Here is a 17,814-nt window from a genome sequence, read left to right as displayed (position 1 = left end):
CAAGGCTGTTTTGTTATTATTGGACCCTGCAGTATTCAGTGAAGTGGCTCAGTGAATATTCTCCTACAAAGACTCATGCAAGCTTCTTGCACACAGCCCATTTTTAATTTTTTTTTTTTTTTTTTGCAAGACCTACAAAAAAAGAGAGAAAGAACATGCTATCAAGCACCACCAAAACCTCTGGGCTGTTATGGATTGTGGGAAGGTTTCTTGCAGTCTGCCAGGATCCATGCTGAGTGCCTGGGGAGCTGAAAACTGCTCTTGTCCTGTGATAAGGGCTTTACATGAAGCAGGCTCTGCTGGAGGCACAACAACTTGTGTTGAACCAGCACTGCCAAAATGCCCCTTATACACAGCATCAACTGTAGTGACATAAAAAATTTTCCTGCCCTATAACCTAAGTAAAGAATGTGAGCTTAATGGGGAAATATACATTGAAAAGTATAACTGAGATAAGGACATTGTGTGCCTAGAACCAGCAGGCTGTACCTCACAGTTTCTCAAGTTTTGCCTTGGGCCTGGTCTAGATGTACTTCTGCACTAGTAAAACAAAGCAAGTGCAGTAAGTGTTTACCCCCTTTGAGGTTACCATTTCATCTGGTCTAATAAGATCCAGCTTTTATTTATGTGTGTAGCTGCGCCTGTGAGAGGCAGGAAGAACACACCAGCTGGGGAGGAAAAAGGAAAAAGAAAAAAAAAATATTCCCGGGTACCTACCCAAGGAGTTAATGCATTGGGGCATATGTGAAGGAGTTAAAACACTACGCAGGTACAGATCCTGTGGCAATTACAAATGTTATTGAAATAAAAACCAGAAACAGGAAGCCAAAAAACAGGTCCCTAAGGCAGGCATCTGTCTTAAATGATATCATTTGTCAAGTTTCCAGCATTTTGTGGTTGTGAACACAAAAAGAAGTTCTGTGTTACACTAAGGACATTACATACTCATTAGTCGGAATGTTCCTGAAGTACATAATACAGGATTTTCATTTAATAAGAAGCAGCTACTTGCAACTGCGTTGCACATAAAATAAATTCTGGGCACGCTAATTGCCATTCAAGGATCTTCTACCTAATTTTTGACAGGTTTTTCTTCCCCTCCCCCCTTAGACTACACTGCATAGATTGTAAGCAGATTCTATTACTAAAGTTTCAAAATTTTTGGAGAATATTTTCTTATTTCTGAAATCTGAATTTCTTCAGTCATGAATTACGAAGGTTTTAATGCAGATATTAAAGAACAAAAGAAAAAAACCCAAGTTTTCTACAGGAACATTGTAGCAAGAAGTGGTGTAGTAAGAAGGCAAAAATACATACACATACATATACATATACACATACACATACACATACACATACACATATCACATACACATACACATACACATACATATACATATACATATACATATACATATACATATACATGCGTGTCTCTTGGTACAATAACTGCCCAAGTAATCCCCCCTTCTTGAAGAACAAACCTAGTTTTAATTAATTGGTTTAGTTCCTCTATCTGAACACTATTAGTGCATTAGTTTTAACTAATATATAAGCTTCCCCCTCGCTGCCCTGCCAATGACCTTAAGCTTCACATGGTAGGAAAGCCACTTGCTGTAGAATAGAAAAGTAATTTATCCACCATGATTGTTCAGCCCTGGCCCCTCTGTAAAACAGCAACTGACAATTGTGCTGTGTTATGGATGGTACGTTTGTGGTGTGTAGAATAGTGTGCAGAGCATCAAACTCACTTCCCTGAACACTGCCGGCAGCATTTGAAAAGTGATCGTAGAGAGAAGCGACCACTTGCTGAGCGATGTTCCTCCATTTCCAAATTTTTTTTTCCAAGTAACTCCCCCCTTTTTTTTTTCTGAAAAGAAAGATCAGTGTTGTTTCTCAGCTTAAGAGCAGTATGTAGTTTTCCATTCATAAAAGTATGTCATAATAATAACAATGAAAAAAGAGGTTACATTGCTCTTATTTTACCTGGGATTTCCCTGCTTCTTTACACATTTCAGCATTTAGCATATTCCCTCAAAACATAATAAATTTCTATTCTGTAGCTTAAGGGATCCATCAGTTAAAATGTTAGTCTTTCATCTTTATTACCCTCCCATTAAAATGAAAGAAACCGGGACACACTTCAGTTTAGAAGAAGCAATTTAGTTGGTAATGTCCTTACTACTCAAGTCTTTACAAAGAGAGAAAGTGCATTATTGCTTATATTTCACACATCTATCTGCATAAGAAGCAACTAAAGCTTTCAGACACATATGATATTAAATTTAATAATATTCTTTGATTAGATTATTTTATTACAACATTTTCCCATTACTAGTCATTTCCCGTACACATTTACATTCATAAAACTGGGAGGTTTTTCTTTGTTTGTATGTGTTTATATGTATTCATAAGGCAAGGAAAAGATTTTCTGGTTTGCTATAGCTGTTAGACTCGAAAAGAACAGATTAATAACTAGCCACCACGTAGGACTAGGTTTTCTTGTACACTGCACCAGTAACCCTTTGCTATAATGAGGACACAAAGAGGCTCACATCAGGCTGCTCCTCTTCTTCATAACTCAAAAGCGTCACAGTGGCAATAGCCTCTAGTGCTATTTGTCTTTAGTGCAGTTGTGACACTTCGGCATGATCCATAATTTGGCAGCTATTTACCGTGACATTTCCCTTCAGTGCAGCCATAACATTCAGTGAAGCCATTATTTGGTTCCATTTACCATATAAATTGTATTGTCGTGCATGCATGCTAGCAGCTACATTAGGTACCTGAAAATGAGTAAATCTTGTAAAATAGATACTAACAGCTATTCAGCAGAGAAATTTCTTTACTCCTCAGACAGAAGTAGGAATATATATAATATCTGCAAACACTACTGCAAACTTTTCCTTGAGAGATTGCAATTATCTGTATTTACATGACACAGCAGTTATTCATATCAACTTACTAAATATACACTTTATGTGCATATACATTGCACACATTTGCACGCATACAAACATACAGCAAACTATTGCTTGGTAGAAACCCAACTTGATTCAAAAAGGTATTAGGAGAATCCAGCATAGCAATTAAGTAGGAAGCATATCTGTAAAATGTGCTGAGGGTTGCAAGCCAGGAGAGAGCGAGTGAGTACGTGTGTGTCCGTGTGCGCGTGCGTATGCACACATGTGACAGACTCAGGAAAAAAGCCAGCTCTTCATCTAGTTCTTTGTTGTTTTTCCATGGAAGCATATGTGTGTAGGGAAGGGAAATTCGGTTATTAGCCTCAGCAAACAATGCCAGATTCCTCTGTAGCAAATTCATTTAGAAAGGTAAAATTAGGATGTAGTGCTAGCAACCACATCTCAATGAGCTGCTATTATTAATAGTATTATTATTTAAATCCCTGCTCTCTACATATGGTATCCTTAGTACTTCCAAGGCAAATGTATTATTATTTTTAATCATTTAAGTCCCCACTGTGCACACAGCTTTTAATACACCTTTTTTGCAAGCATATTAAGTGTATTGTTATTAATCCCTTGCTGTGACTCTACAGTATTTCTTTTCCTTGCATGTTCAATGTCCTATCATCATTTAAACCTCTCAGTGTGTGCATGCCATATACATTTTCCGAGGCATCTAATATTTAAACATTATTTAAATCCATCATAGCTTACTTATTCAAAGGCAGCCATGCTCCCACAACTTTAAGTTTGCAGAATGTACTTTTAAATAAAGAGAAGTTGGGTTTTTTTCCCCCTGCTGCAAGACAAATTTATTACGAAACTCATCAAAAAGGCCTTATCTGCATGTTTAAGAAATACTCTTCACCCTCTCTGCATTGATAATGCTCTCTTACAGCAATGTGAAGCAGAGAAGTTGTATCTTTAAAAACAAAAATTACTTCTTCGTTCCATATTCATTCATGGAAGAGTTATCATGTTGACCCTAAGCTACCCCTTCAGCTTAACATAAACATTTGATGAAAAAGACAAGCCCAATGACCATAGCCTGACCTAAACATCAGAAGGGCTACGAAATTTGTACACTGGCTATCCAAGTTATGCATACAACAAATGTAATCCTTTTATTAATGCTGTGATCAGTATGAAAGTGCTAAACAACAATCTGAAGCCAAAATTAAAATGAACAACATGTCATATCTGAATATATATGTGTGAACCCTCCAAAGGTCCCTCTCTTCTCCTGTTTTGATCAGTGAAGAAGCCTGGGGCAGTTGCATTATGCAATGTTATATATGAAGTAACATATTAAAAAGAAAGTAGAATGTATGTCCAAACAGAATCCAGTTACAGGAGGAATTTTCTATGACAAAAACATATGGAATTCACTGCCTCAGAAACACCAATCTATTGAACTGACAGTGATAAACACATCTGAAAGCTGGGCCACTTGGATGGCTTTGGCCTTTGACTGCAGGAATTTGATTTGAAAAAATTGTTACTCATGCAACTCCTCTGTACATATCACAGATGTAACCAATTGGTTTTTGGTTTTTTTTTTTTCTTGTTTTGCCACAGTACATCCCAAACAACCTTGTTTTTTTACTATGCATTTAATGACCAAGGACTTCACTTTATCCCTGAGCAAGGAAAGACAACACATATGCCTAGGAATAAAATGCTGAGAACGTTGAATGCTCTGTATGGTCCTTGAGTGCTGGTATCCTTCTAGCATTCAGCTGGAAGGACAATATACCTTTCTAATAATGCAAAACTCAAACACAACACAATATTTTTATTATCAGAGATGAAAGAGGAAATATGTTTCTAACAGCAGATCTTAGTTAAAACAAAAATCATGGTGGCTTGATGTTCACTTGATGCTCTCTTGAGTAAGAGAGAAAAACGGTCACAAAGGCTCAATCCATTCCACCTTTACCCAAAATCACCAAAGTGAGACTAAACCTAGTAGTCAGGCACAGCCCAAGAGAGGGACAATTCTCCATTGTACACAATTCTTTATGATGCTAATGACATATGTACTAAAAATTTACATTAAGAATGCACTAAATCAAAATTAATAATATTTTTCTGTCTGCATTAATGAATAAAATCTATGTTTTCCTGTGTTACAATCAAAAATGGTGTGTACAGCCAGTCCTGAATAATGCCCTAAAATTAAGTTTACCCTGGATTTTTTCCTTCAAGCCCTAGCCATTATCAGTCTATCATTATATTTATTACAAGGCATATGATCTTAGGAAATTTCCATCTCTTCAACTAGATACAAATGAATGTAATTTCAAAAGATGTGGCAAAATTGACCTTTATGATCTTAAAAGTTTGCTATGGAAAAAAAGATGTAGAGCAAGCAGTTTCAAGTATTTTATTGTTCTGGAAAATATTATGCTTCTAGCTGGAATTCCCACTGTATGTAGCATTAATAATATTCACTAGGTGAAGAAGAATTTTTGAAACTTTACAAAACCCTTTAACTGAATCCACTGGAAAATCTATGGCTGAGCATCAGTACATGTACCAGGTATTGTGACTATGGACCTAAAATGGTCCTGCTGCTTGTAAGAGGGCTTCTGCAGAAGCACTATTTGGTAAAAGTAGAAGTCCCTTCCCATTTGAAGAATGATCAGTCAAATAACTCTAAAAAACAGAATATCTGAAAAAGAGCTAGTCACCAAGAAACATATAATTATGAATAAATGCCACAAATATTTAAATAGCTTTAAAAACTTTATTTTATCTTCAAAAAATATACAGGGCATGAACACACATGAACATGGCTCAAAATCCCATTCCAATAGCTGACTAAAGGGGAGACTGGACAATAAACAGTGGAAAATGAAAAGGCAACAAAATGAAAAGGCAACAAAATGAGACTACATTGCAACTGGTAGTTAAAGATTTAAAAGAAAATTGCGCAGTTGTTTATAGTTATGAAAGACAGGATTAAAAAAAAAAAAGTCAAGTTGCTTAATATTACTGACATGTCAGAATTGGAGGATAAATTTCCCTGTGTAACCAGTCAAGGAATATTACTATGATCCATGATGCAACTGAATTATGATTATCATGTTTGTGACAGAAAATCAAGAGCATTTTTTTCCTAGAAACTTCAAAAGATTAATAGAGCAACTCAAAGATACAATTCTTTACTTATTCTTGTTCTAACAATTTTATTTTTAAATCAGGGAATCAAAATTGCTGAAAGATTTTTTTTTCTGAGGTGAACTACAGATGAAGTCTTATCAAATCAGGCTGACAGACTAAATCTGCCTCTGCATCAAGACTTATTCTGTCAAGAACAATGTTCTTGTCTCATGCTAACCTAAGTGACAATATCAAACACAGGCCCATTATGTCCCTGCTACAGCCACTGATTTAAACACTTCTAAGAAAATAAAAACAAACAAACGAAAAGAACCCAGCAAACCCATCCCTTTTTATTAACACTTTAATGATGTTTTTTAATATAATATCCATTACTAAGCTTAAAAAAAGAAATTGTTTCTAGTAAATCTGAGGCATAAAGTGCCCATTTTCTCTCTTCTGATTTATATCATTGTTCTGTTTTTACAGCTTACTGTTGACAGAGTGAGGTAATTCAACTACAATTTTTCCAATGTTTTTTCCCATGTACATGTAATCTACAGCACGGAATACAGATTCCAAGCCAGTGAACTTGCCCTCAGGAGACATGTCTCCAAAGTCCACCTCGCAAACCAGGTCTCCTCTTTCATACATCTTGAGCAAATGCTGCAGAGCCATTTTGTAGTCAGAAAGGTAATGGTTCAAGAAGAAACCCCGGACGCTAGCAGACTTCTTCAATAGTTTTGCTGGCAATAACTCTGCTTTAATGGGCTGGAGGCCAGTGGGGTTTTGGTAGCCAGCGATAAACCCAATAACTATCAGGCGCCCTTTGATAGCCAAGGCATTGAGAGCCAAGTCAAACATCTTTCCTCCAACAGATTCATACACCACATCCACACCTTCGGGGTAGTCCTTCCTAAGCACAGATTCGACATTTTCAGTTTTGTAGTTGATGGTACGGTCACAGCCAATAGATTTCAGAAAGCCACCCTTTTCATCACTGGAGCAGGTTCCGATTACATGGCAGTTTGCCTTCTTTGCAAGCTGCACAGCGAACTGGCCTGTTCCTCCAGCTGCTGCTGTCACCAGAACCTTCTGGCCTTCAGACAGGTCTCCCAGCTCTTTCAAACTGAGGTATGCAGTTGCGCCACTTACCATTAAAGTGAGGAACTCGGGTTTCACTGAGGGTAGAGGGACTGCTTGTCTGGCTGGCACAACTGTGTACTCAGCAAAGGAACCTGCTTTCACGTAGGCCACAGCCTGACCCACGGAGTAATCTGCACTAGCACTGAGTCCTAATGCTACCACTTCACCGACACCTTCAAAGCCTATATCAAAGGGGGGTTTAACTGAGGCGTCATATCGACCAGCTGAGTAGTTTATATCAGATGCATTGATGCCGACAAATCTAGAAGAAAACAAAAATGTTTTAAGAGATTTACTCCTTACCAAGTTTTCATTGTATGAGAAACCTTATATTCAAATTTGTGGGATAAGTACAAGACTTGTTCTAATTATCTGTATATTTGAATAATGAGCAGACTCCAAAGATTACTTTCATCAGACTTCCATAGTTTCCATTCTGTTATTCTAGAATTACAGACAATTTTTCTAAACAAAAAGAAACAACAAGAAGCTGTAAAAAGTAAAACCCAAACCCAAAACAAAACAAAACAAAATCCCTTATATTTTCGTTAGGTCCACTTTACCAAGCTAAAGAAGTTGAAAATAAATCTGTAAAAGATTAAAGTGTGAAAATTAACTGACCACTTCATACAAGATTTCAAAACACAGAAGAATGAAACATGCAGAGCAGTAAATATGTGGATTCTGGCAACAAATTTATATTTTTGAATATAATAATACTGTTAATGACTAATGATCATATTAACTATCGATGTCATTTGCAAGGTCATGTTACTGTAGGCAAGTACTTTTTAATTGATGGAGTCACTGCAGCAAATTTGCCTTTTGATGTAGCTAATGTCAATGTTAAAATATTTTTCTTTATATAAATTACTTGCAACACATCAAAACAACCTTGCAGAGAAGGAGTAAAATTGTAAAACTGAATATCAATTCCTACTGACCTCTAACAGGTGAAAATGGATGGCTTTTTTTTTTTTAGAGAAAGATAAAGATATAACTCGATTAAGTGCTAGGAGATAATTCCTAAGACAAAGTTATGATCTAGCTCAAATACAAAGATCTTTTTTTAAAGTAACTATGTACACAGGCAAGAGAAGCGAGACTGGGGAAGGCTCTGCTAACTGGAAAATGTAAAAAAGAAACACATGAAACGGCACATGCCAGGACTGTTACTATGTGTGGATGTGACAGCCTAAAAGGTGTACTTGACACCATGCAAAAGCTGCAGAAGTAGGCAAACAGTGCACTTTTCATTGTTGCAGTTAGCAACAAGCTCAGCTCGTATATGTGTGTAGTTTTAAATTGCTTGCATACAGAGCGGGGAGAACTAAAACCGCTTTGCTCCTTTTGATATTCTTCATTCTTTACAGCATGGGGAGCTTCAAACTTTCACCAACGTTTTGTATAAAAAGACACGTAAGCGTAAACATATCCATGCATAAAATAGGCAAAAGTGTCTGTAGCTCTCCGTAATCCTGCCTTTAACTCGCCGCTCTGCCGCAACAAAAAATGCCTAAGTCTTGTCCGCAGATACAAAAAACCTTCTGTTATCCCGCTGTGCGGTGACTCCCGTACAAGAGTGCTAAAAGATGTATAAAAATTGGTAACGGAGTTGCAGCTTCCCGTGTCCCTCGGGCGCCAGGCGAGACGTGCCGGCGCTGCACCAGCCTCCTCCCGCTCTCACACCCCAACTTCTGTGGAGGGCAGCGGAGGGTGGGAGCCCGGTGACAGCAGCGCTCGTCCCCTCACCGGCCCCACGGCTTCGCCCAGCCGGGGCTCTCGGTGGCTGCCAGGCCAGCCCGGGGCGCCCGCTGTGCCCCGGCCCGCAGCCGCAAGGGAGGTCCGGGCTCCCCGCTGGGCTCAGCTCGCTGCTCCCGCTCCCGGCGCTCGTCTGCCCGGGCAGGACGCGGAGGGCAGCGCTCCCCGACACGAGCAGGCAGCGCAGCGACAGCAGAACAAGCCCCCCTGGTTTTAAGACCTTCCCCTTCTCGGCGCTGCACGCTGGCGGCCGGAGCACAAAGGCGGGTAGCACAACCAAACACTCCGAGGACAAAAACTTTGCGTGCGGGAAAGGGCAAGTCGTGCGGGGGGCCGGGCGCCTGCCGAGCAGGGCTCCCGCACACGCACCGCTGCTTTTGTTCCGCAGCCGGAGAGGATGCGAACCCTTCCCCGCCCGGGCGGCAGGGAACTTGTGCGTGCGGCTGCGGGGAGCGCAACTCGGCGCTGCCTGGGCGCTCACGCCGCGCCGGGCAGGGGATGCGGGCTCTCCGCGGGGCCGGCCGCCACCTGCCCCCGCACACTCACCCGTGCGCGCACACACACACACACACACACACACACCGTCTCTGCGGGGCGGCCGTGCCACGGGAAATGATGCTCCCTGGGCTTCTGGGTTCATCACTATTAATCAGCGCAGCCTGCTGTCTAGCCCCCCTCCCCCTATTTTTTTTTAAACCTCCTTTTTATTGTGTGCAAACTCAAAACTCCTGGTCGCGTTGTAAGGGCTTCTTCCCCCCCCCCCCCCCTTTCTTTTTTTTTTTAAACAAGATTGTTTAGTCTTAGATTCCTTGCACATTAAAACAATCATACACACCGTCTGGACTAAAACATAGCGTCTAATTTGCCTTGTCATTCCAGCTGACAGAAGTGAGGTGGTAGAATGTGCGTGCAGTTTCACAGATTATTTTGCTTTTAAAAGTAGGAAAAAGTACGAATTACAAGTTGAAGATCAGTTTACTAACTTCCGAGACCGACGAAAGTAGAGCATGGAAGAAACAATTACTTAGGGTGCTAGTGTGTTTTAAGACACCTTCCAGATATTTTGTGTTGCCTTCATTCACTTTCTTACTTTAAATCTGTGCTTTAATTTAGAAGTTACTAGTTGAGCTTTGCCCCTGTCATTTCAAGATGCAAACCTGGGGCAGGGTGTGAAAAAAGCCTGAGATTGGCTTTTCTCGAAATAATTGTGCACATTGAGTCACCCGTTTTATTTATACTAAGCAGTGTTGAAACCCCTCGTACTGTTTATTATAGAAAACAGGAGGACACTGCCGGGGGAAGAAATGCTGTTTTGTGTACCACAACAAAGAGCGAGACACCGAAAACCAGCATCACAGCCTTAAACACAGACAAAACAAAGTCATCCAAACCAGCACTATGCAAGAAAAACATTATTTAGACCAAACACCCAGCAGGAATAGCCCTCTACTTTTCCCACTGGGACCCATCCCATTAGTCCCCTGGTTCAAAAAAAGAAACTTTCTCAACCCCTCTTACTCCCTTTTCTAAAAACTTTGTTCCCATCTTCCAGCCCAAAAGTAAATTCTTACAGTTACTTTGGCAATGAAATGTGTCACTTCATCAATAAAATCTCGAAAATCCTCCAACAACTTTAAGAAGGACCAAACCTCCACAGCCTTAGGCCCTTGTCCTGACACGAAATGGAAAACCCTTGCTTCCACACCCGACCCTCTCTTCCCCCCCCCAGAAAACAGGACAAACAGACATACAAAACTTAAATGGCTTCACTAAGGATTTATCACCATTTCCCCTCCCCTTTCTCTACTACACAGAGTCAAAGTAAAAAAAAAAAAAATAGCTTAAATTAATTTCTAATTCTGAAAGATTTTTGAGTAAAAGATGGCTTATTTTTTTCTGTATAAAAAGTAGAAATAAGAGTTGCTGGCGTAGCTCTTTAAAGCAGAAGAAAGTTTCCCCTAACTGCACCTTATTTTAAAATATCTATCCACACACAGATTTTAATTTCCTATTCCCATAAATCCCAAACCAGATTTTATTGTGGTGAATGACGATTGTTTTGCATGAAAAGCTCAAAGCAATTAATACTATTCATGGGCGTGACTGGGACTAAAATGAACAAATCTGAAAATGCCCTCTTGGAACCCAAGTATTTCATTGTTTTGTTTTTAATTGTATGCTTCTACCTATAAGAAAATGTATAGTTGTATTTGAGCTTGGTTGTTTGTTTTCTTAAAAAACTAAATAGTCAGGGACTCATCCCTTCAGGATGGGATAGTCCTTTTCCAGACTGACAGAGAGAGGGGAAAACATTCAGAACTTGCTTCTTGCTGCAGCTTGTACACAGTGAATGTTTTACAGTAATGTAATTCTGTGTCTTCTATGATATTCTTCAGAAAGGAACAGTAAAGACAAAAGAAATGCCACAAGTAATACAAAATGTATGAACTCTAGATGTAGACTTCATCACTCACCTCTTCCTCCCCTCATCCCCACACAGGCATGTGTACCAGTAGAGGAACATGTGTGTGACAGGCTGATGTGTTAAAGCCCAGCAATTGCCTGCCTGAATCTGTGGATCAGCTCCTGCCTTTAGCGTGGTACGAGCCCTTTTACCATGAAGTGTGCATGTCCCACGAGCACCCAGGAGCCCACCCAGCAAAAGGAGGGAGGAGAGGGAGATGGGAAGAGTTACATTGGAAGCTGTTAAAAAAAAAGGAATAAATTTTAAAAATTTACAGGAGGGCAGGCGGGGGAGTTGGATGAGAAAAGCTCCAAGTGTATGTGTGGGAGGGAGGGGAGTAGAGAAACAAGGATGTCGATCAGCCTTGCATCACCCAAGCAGAGTACTTGCTACTTGTATCTCAAAGTCTTTCGACCTCTTCCACAGAAAGGAATTTAACTCCAGCCGGATGGCTGCTGCACGCCATTACTGTTTCAGTCATAAGTGGATGCAGCAACACATTTTGGAGGGAATTTGGGTCTCAGAAATCCCAGTGGGAGATGTCAGCATCGAATTAAAGCGCCACATCAGCTTTCTGGTCAGCTCCTGGAAGAATGCCTGCTCTTTCTCCTTATCACTTCTTTGCCCTGTATTTGTGTGTTGCATATGGACACATACATGTCATACATACATGTCACACATACGCACACTGCCCTAGCAGACCTTGCAGCATTGCTCTCAAACCAACTTAGTGCTGCTTAATACATTTAAACTCCCACGGCGAACATGGCAAACTATTTGTTACTATGATTCCCTTGCTTGACAAGAACCTGAGAGCGCTGCTCTCCTCCCGTGCCAGCCAAGCAGTCTGCTCCAAAGTTCCCGGAGTTTTGGCATCCCCTCGTGAGCAGAGAAACCCCTGAACTTCAATAGACTTAGTTTTACGCAAGGAAGGACGGCGTCTAGGAAGGAGGCACCGAGAACAAACAGGTTTTATGGAGACAGCTGTGGGGGGAGGCACGTTTGGTTCTCGAAGTCTTCATTTCACGGCGAGCTGGTCACCGCGCCGGACGTGGGATTTACGGAGCATTATGCTAAGCAAAATGTCACCTCCTCACACTTCGCCCGACCCGGCTCCTCTCTAAAAGCCACCAACAACAGCGGGCCCGCGTCCTGCGAGGGAGGCCGCGGGCCGCCCTGCCCCCTCCGCTCGGCGCGCAGGGCTGGGGGTGGTGCCGGGGCTGCCCGGGCGGCGGGCCCGGCCGCGGCCTCCCCGGTGAGTCACGGCTGCGCGGGGGCGAGGCCGCAGAGCGCCGTGAGGGGCAGCGGGGCCGCGCCGAGAGACAGCGGCCGGGCCAGGCCCGCCCGCGCAGCCGGGGCGCTGTGCGGGTGCGCCGGGGACACACTCATGCCCCGGGCACGACGTGCGTGTAACGAGCTCGGGCAGGCCCCAGGGAGGGGCCCTGCGAGCACTTCCTCTGTCTCACTCCCTCCTTGCTCCTTGGCACTGCCCAAACATAACACTCGCCTCTTCCCCCCCTCCCCCGCCCCCCCTTTGGCACAGGGGCCCTGGGGTGTTCTCTCTTCCTTCGGGCAGGCGCACGTCGGGAGCAGCGCGCACAGACAGACAAACACACACAGCCCCGCCACAGGAGGAGGAAGTGTCACCCCCACACACGTGGATAAGGGTGACAGAGCTGTAGCACCAGCCGTTCAAAACAACAACAATAAAATGAAATTAACAGTCGCCAGATGGCGGCTGGTACAACTTTGGAGCCGGTCTCCGAAGTGAGGAGAGAGCAGGCCACAAGGCGCCAGGAGTCGGCGGGGGCGCGGGGCCGCGGCGCGGGGGGGGCGGGCGGGGGCTCACCTGTTCCTGACCAGGAGGTCTCCGTCTCCCGGGAGTGGCACGGGCGAGTCCTGCTGCAGGGTGACCGCTTCCCTGAAGTTTTGGCTCAGCTTCGTCACCACCAGCTTCTTCATGGAGCTGGGGATGGACGAGCCCTGGAAATCCAGAAACTGACGGGAGTAGGACATGTCCAGGATGGGCCGCGACCAGCTGCCGCCGAAGGACCAGGCAGGAGCTGCCGCGGCGCAGGACGGCTGCTGCCGCCACCACCACCGCGCTGCCCGGGAGCTCAGCGAAGCGCCGCTTTTCGCGCTAAAACTCATGCCCTGCCTCGGCTCTCCTCTCCCGCCCCGCTCGGCAGAGCTCCGAATGGGATTCTCCAGGCAGCTCGCAGGACGCGCCGGCAGGAGAAACTCCCCGCTCGCAGCTATGTGTGTACGTAAACAGAGCCCCCGAGCAGCAGGTTCTCCCTCCCCTCCCAGCCGGCCCCTCCGCCGCACGGAGACGTCGCCGGAGGAGCAGCGGCAAGATGGTCCCCCTGCAGCAGCCGCTCGTCTTCTGCCGCCGTGGGCACTACCCAGGGGCGAGGCCGGCCCGCTCCCGCGGCCGTCCGTCCCGCTAGTCCCTGCCTGCCTGCCTGCTCTGCCTTGCCAGCCAGGCAGGTATGCGGCGGGCCGGAGTATCTCCTAAAGGAGATAGTAGTGGTGGTGGCTTTTAATTTGCACCCTGCCTCTAACTAAGGGGTTTAAAAACAGGCGAGGGGGAGAGGGGAGGGTAGACAGACGGACAGAGAGAAACGCCTCGGATTAGCCCCCCCACCCCGTTCTTTAGTTTACAAAAAGAGGGTATCTCCCTACCAAAAAAAAAAAAAAAAAAAAAAAAAGATAAAAAAAAGGGGAATTAAAAAAAAAAAAGAGTAGTAAGAAAGCACGGTAAATTATCGGCCAGGAAAGGTTAGAGAAGTGGGGAGAAGTTGCAGCTAAGCTCCTAATGTTGTTATTAGCCGCCGCCGAGGAGCCGCTGCCCGCGGGCGGACGCTCCGCCCCTTCCGTGCGAAACGTTTCACTTCCTCGCAAGGTGCTACGAATCAACCCCGAGACGGCGGCGGCGGCTCCGCGCCTGCCGCGGGAGGGGATTTAAACGGGCGAAGCTCTTCCCGCCGTCGCCGTCCTGCCGGGAGGGGAAGGGTAACAGGCTGCTGTCAGTTGGCTTGGGTCGCAGGGGTTTCCCCCGATCCCTGATACTGCCAGAAAATCTCGCCCTCCCTTCCCCTCCTTGCTTCTTTCTTTCTTAAAAAAAAAAAAAAAAAAAAAAAAAGAAGAAGAAAAAAAAATTAGTCATCTCTCTCTGTAGGTTACGTTTGGGTGAGGGAACCTGCGCAGGGAATCAACTGGGTGAAGGGACCGAAGTCAATGTTGTGATAGAGCCAACAATCCCAACTTGGTACAACTGCGTGGAGAAAGGCAATATAATAGAGATGTTGCATTGATGTCGCGTATAGTTCCCAGAATTAACTCCATCCTACCAGTATAAACAGCTCAATGCTTAATTGTGCGGTAATAAGAAGAAAGAAAATCCCCTTCTGCCCGAAAAAGAACAAAACTGCAGTTCCAAGTGCTTTCCTTTAGGAATCAGCTGGGTAGTTTTTATTTGCTTTCTTGACTAAAAAAAAAAAAAAAGAAAAAAAAAAGAAAAAAAAAGGGAAGAACCCTTCTGTTCTCGCAGCTAACATTATATAAATCCCCAGACACATACTGTGCAAAATGTATTAGCAGTATGTTTCATATGCTGCAGTTCTCGCTCTGCAATCTGTTGGTATTTTAAAGTAAGGATGAACTGTAATCTCCCATAAATCATTTTTAATTCAATGCTGGGTAGACGTGTGCCACGGCGAAGTATCATCTCCTGCCTGCCTCTTTTTTTTTTCCTTTCTCTTTTTAAGTTTGCTGGAAGAAGACCTTTGCTGAAGTTAAATCAGCACATGCGTCTTGCGCAGCACTTCAGCAAGTGGATTATAATAACAACCCCCTCAACGCGTGTCTCACATGAGGAATCTTTTATGCCGTGCTGTATTAAGACTTTTTTTTTGTCATATTGTTTAGCTCTGGGAAAGGGAAAAAATGAAAACAAAGCAATTAAAAAGATTGACAGGTATGGGTTTGTGTGAGACCTATTTGTAATTGTCAGGGTGACGTGGGCAAGAGGAGGAGGAGTAACAAACTGAAGCAGGAAAAGCAGCTCGATGTGTCTGTCTATCAGTTGAGACTGTCTGAGAGCCCTGGGATCCGAATGTGTGTTATATTTCAGTGAAAAGAGAAGAGAGGGAGAGTGGATCTCTTTCTCTCCCAGGAGTTTAGGGGGGGGGGACAGTTCACGTTAATCTGTCCCACTCAGTGAATGTCTTTTCTTCCTCCCCCCCTCCCTCTCTGCACACACTCTCCAGGGTTTTTCTTGGTTTTGGCAAATTTTTTGTGTGTGTGTGTTGTTTTTTGTTTTTTGGGGTTTTTTTTTCTTCTGTTGCAGATCGAGATCAGCAAAAAATAATCCATGATAAAAAATGTGTTTGCATTATATTTAGTAGCAGAAGAATCTTCGATTTGTGGAAGAGAAAAAAAAGGGAGAGCAAGAGAGAAAAGTAGTCCTCTCCGGTGGTGACACTGTTTGATCTGTGACTGTTTGGAAGGTGGAGGAGTGACTGACATTTCCCATCCGGTGTATATGTATGTATGGGGGCTTTACTCCTTTTTATGATTTGCTTCCTTGCTCTTAGACTAAGTGCTGGGAGGAGAAGGAGAGACTGGATCGACCTCGTTTTTTGCACAATGAACAAACTATTACCAACGCAATAAAAAACCAAACAAACAAAAAACCCCCCAACAACAACAGCAACAACAACACACAAATCCACGAGCTTGAAACAAGCCAGCGAGCGAGCGAGAAAGTTGCGCTTTGAGACTCTTTGATCTCGGAGAAAGCCTGAGAGGGGGGGAGTGACTGAATTTACCGTCTCATCGCCGCCGCTTGCTCGGCTCTCCACCGCGAAGAAGGAGAAGAAGACGAAGAAGTGATTAAGGAAAGAGGGGGAGAAGGGGAGAGAGAAAAAGGAGGAGAGAAAAAAAAAGGAACGAAAGAAAGATAATGGATTTGGGCTACAGATTGAACTGATCAAATCTTATTTATTTTGCACATCTCCACTGGCATCTTCCCTGCTGCTGCTGCTGCTGCCGAGAGGACTGAAGAGCTTTGTCTTATAAGGAACTTAAAAGAGAGAGAAAGAGAGAGAGAGTGTGTGAGAGAGAGAGGGAGGAAAAATTAACCTTGTAAATGAAAACATTTCCTAAGCAAGTTTTTGGAGTGGCGGCGGAAATTGGCATCCCTGTCACCAGTCTGTGGCTTGCCTCATCCCACACCCCACCTTCCCCCCCGCCCCGCGCACCCCGCTCGCCGCGCCGGGAGCTGACCCGGGGGGGGAACCCGGACCGGGCGAGAGGAGAACCCGACCAAACTTTTTCTCCTTCCTCCCCCCCCCTCCTTCCTCCTCCTCTCCCTCTTTCCCATTCCTCCCCACCCTCCCTCTCGCTCTTCCTAGGCAGAATTAGAAGTTGAATCCGCTTTCTTTTCTCCTTCCTCCCCCTCCCTCCTTCCCTCCCTCCTTCCTTCCCCCCCCACCCCCCCATATTTTATTTTATTTTTTTATTTGTGTGTGTGTGCGTGCGCGGCTGTGTGTTTGTTTCTGCATGAAAAGAGGGGGATCGGAAGAGGAGTCCTGCGTGGAAACTCTGCGGCGGCGGCGGCGGCGGGCGGCGAGGCGGCGGCGGCGGCGGCAGCAATGCCGCGGAGAAAGCAGCAGGCACCCCGGCGCTCCGCAGGTAACACCCTCCGCCTCCCGCGCTGGGGTGCCGCGGGCACGGCAGGGGAGGGGTTAACCCGCCGGGAAGCATCGCCGCGGGGGGAGCGGTTCCTCCAGCCCTGCCGCAGATTTAAAACACCCCGCGTGGCTGCCTCCGGGGGTTTGGGGCTTGGGGCGGAGGGGGGGGACACGGGGAGGGGGGGAGCAGCACCTCGGTGGGGAAGAGACAGGGGCTGTAGTTTGCACTTCTTTGTACGCGGGAGCTGGAGGGATCGGCGTAGTTCTGAGGTGTGTCACGCCGAGCCTGACAGCCTCCATCCTCTCCGCCGTTGCCAACACGTTTAAAACTAGAAACTTCATTTTGTTGCAGTCCTGTAATCTCCGCATGCGGGTCCGCGTGTGCGTGTGTGCGGTGCCCAGGGCAGCGCCGGGGAGGGGAGGGAGCTCCGCCGTGCCAGGGCAGGGATGGTCTGCTTTAAAAGTGTGTCAGACCGTATCCAGGCTGAACCTGACACTCGCGAAACAAAAGTCAACAAAATGGGACACAGCGAGGCATCTGGCCAGTGCATTTCACTGGAAAACAGCAGCCTTTAATGTCACGTTGAAGAGGCTTTTCTCCCCCCCTTTTTTATTACCTCTAAAGATGTCTTTTGATCAGGAAAACAGAAGGCAGTGATAGTGCAGAATCCGATTG

At 44.7% G+C, this 17,814-nt stretch overlaps 2 protein-coding genes across 4 annotated transcripts in view; one reads left to right on the top strand and one right to left on the bottom strand.

The window, feature by feature from the left end:
- Window positions 1–5,701: 5,701 nt before the first annotated feature.
- On the bottom strand, window positions 5,702–14,513 carry PTGR3 (prostaglandin reductase 3). Of its 2 annotated transcripts, none has more exons than XM_074547687.1 (2): window positions 13,292–14,513; window positions 5,702–7,479 (listed from the first exon to the last, which is right to left on the bottom strand). In XM_074547687.1, exons 1-2 carry the CDS (start codon window positions 13,591–13,593, stop codon window positions 6,555–6,557), a joined length of 1,227 nt encoding a protein of 408 aa, XP_074403788.1. In that variant the 5' UTR covers window positions 13,594–14,513; the 3' UTR covers window positions 5,702–6,554. The 2 variants fall into 2 exon arrangements, with proteins under 2 accessions (XP_074403788.1, XP_074403790.1); XM_074547689.1 differs by lacking the exon at window positions 13,292–14,513 and adding an exon at window positions 11,453–13,219.
- Window positions 14,514–14,991: 478 nt separating this feature from the next.
- Window positions 14,992–17,814, top strand: part of TSHZ1 (teashirt zinc finger homeobox 1) — a 57,131-nt gene continuing 54,308 nt past the window's right edge. The window contains exon 1 of one of the 2 annotated variants that reach the window (XM_074547680.1): window positions 14,992–17,139. Coding sequence is in view for 1 of the 2 variants with exons in the window: in XM_074547674.1 (XP_074403775.1) it covers window positions 17,100–17,139 (40 nt within the window). In the remaining variant the exon portion in view is untranslated. The remainder of the gene's footprint in view (window positions 17,140–17,814) is intronic. The other variant, XM_074547674.1, reaches the window with a different exon arrangement.

Source organism: Zonotrichia albicollis, chromosome 1 (assembly GCF_047830755.1).
Source record: "Zonotrichia albicollis isolate bZonAlb1 chromosome 1, bZonAlb1.hap1, whole genome shotgun sequence".
NCBI lineage: Eukaryota > Metazoa > Chordata > Aves > Passeriformes > Passerellidae > Zonotrichia > Zonotrichia albicollis.
This window is presented reverse-complemented; position numbering and strand designations above follow the sequence as displayed.

Excerpts from the sequence above, each read along its gene's own strand:
- PTGR3 (XM_074547687.1), bottom strand. The coding sequence starts at position 13,593 with ATGAGTTTTAGCGCGAAAAGCGGCGCTTCGCTGAGCTCCCGGGCAGCG. Across the intron at positions 7,480-13,291 it reads GACCTCCTGGTCAGGAACAG|ATTTGTCGGCATCAATGCAT; the intron begins GTGAGCCCCCGC and ends GTTTTCTTCTAG.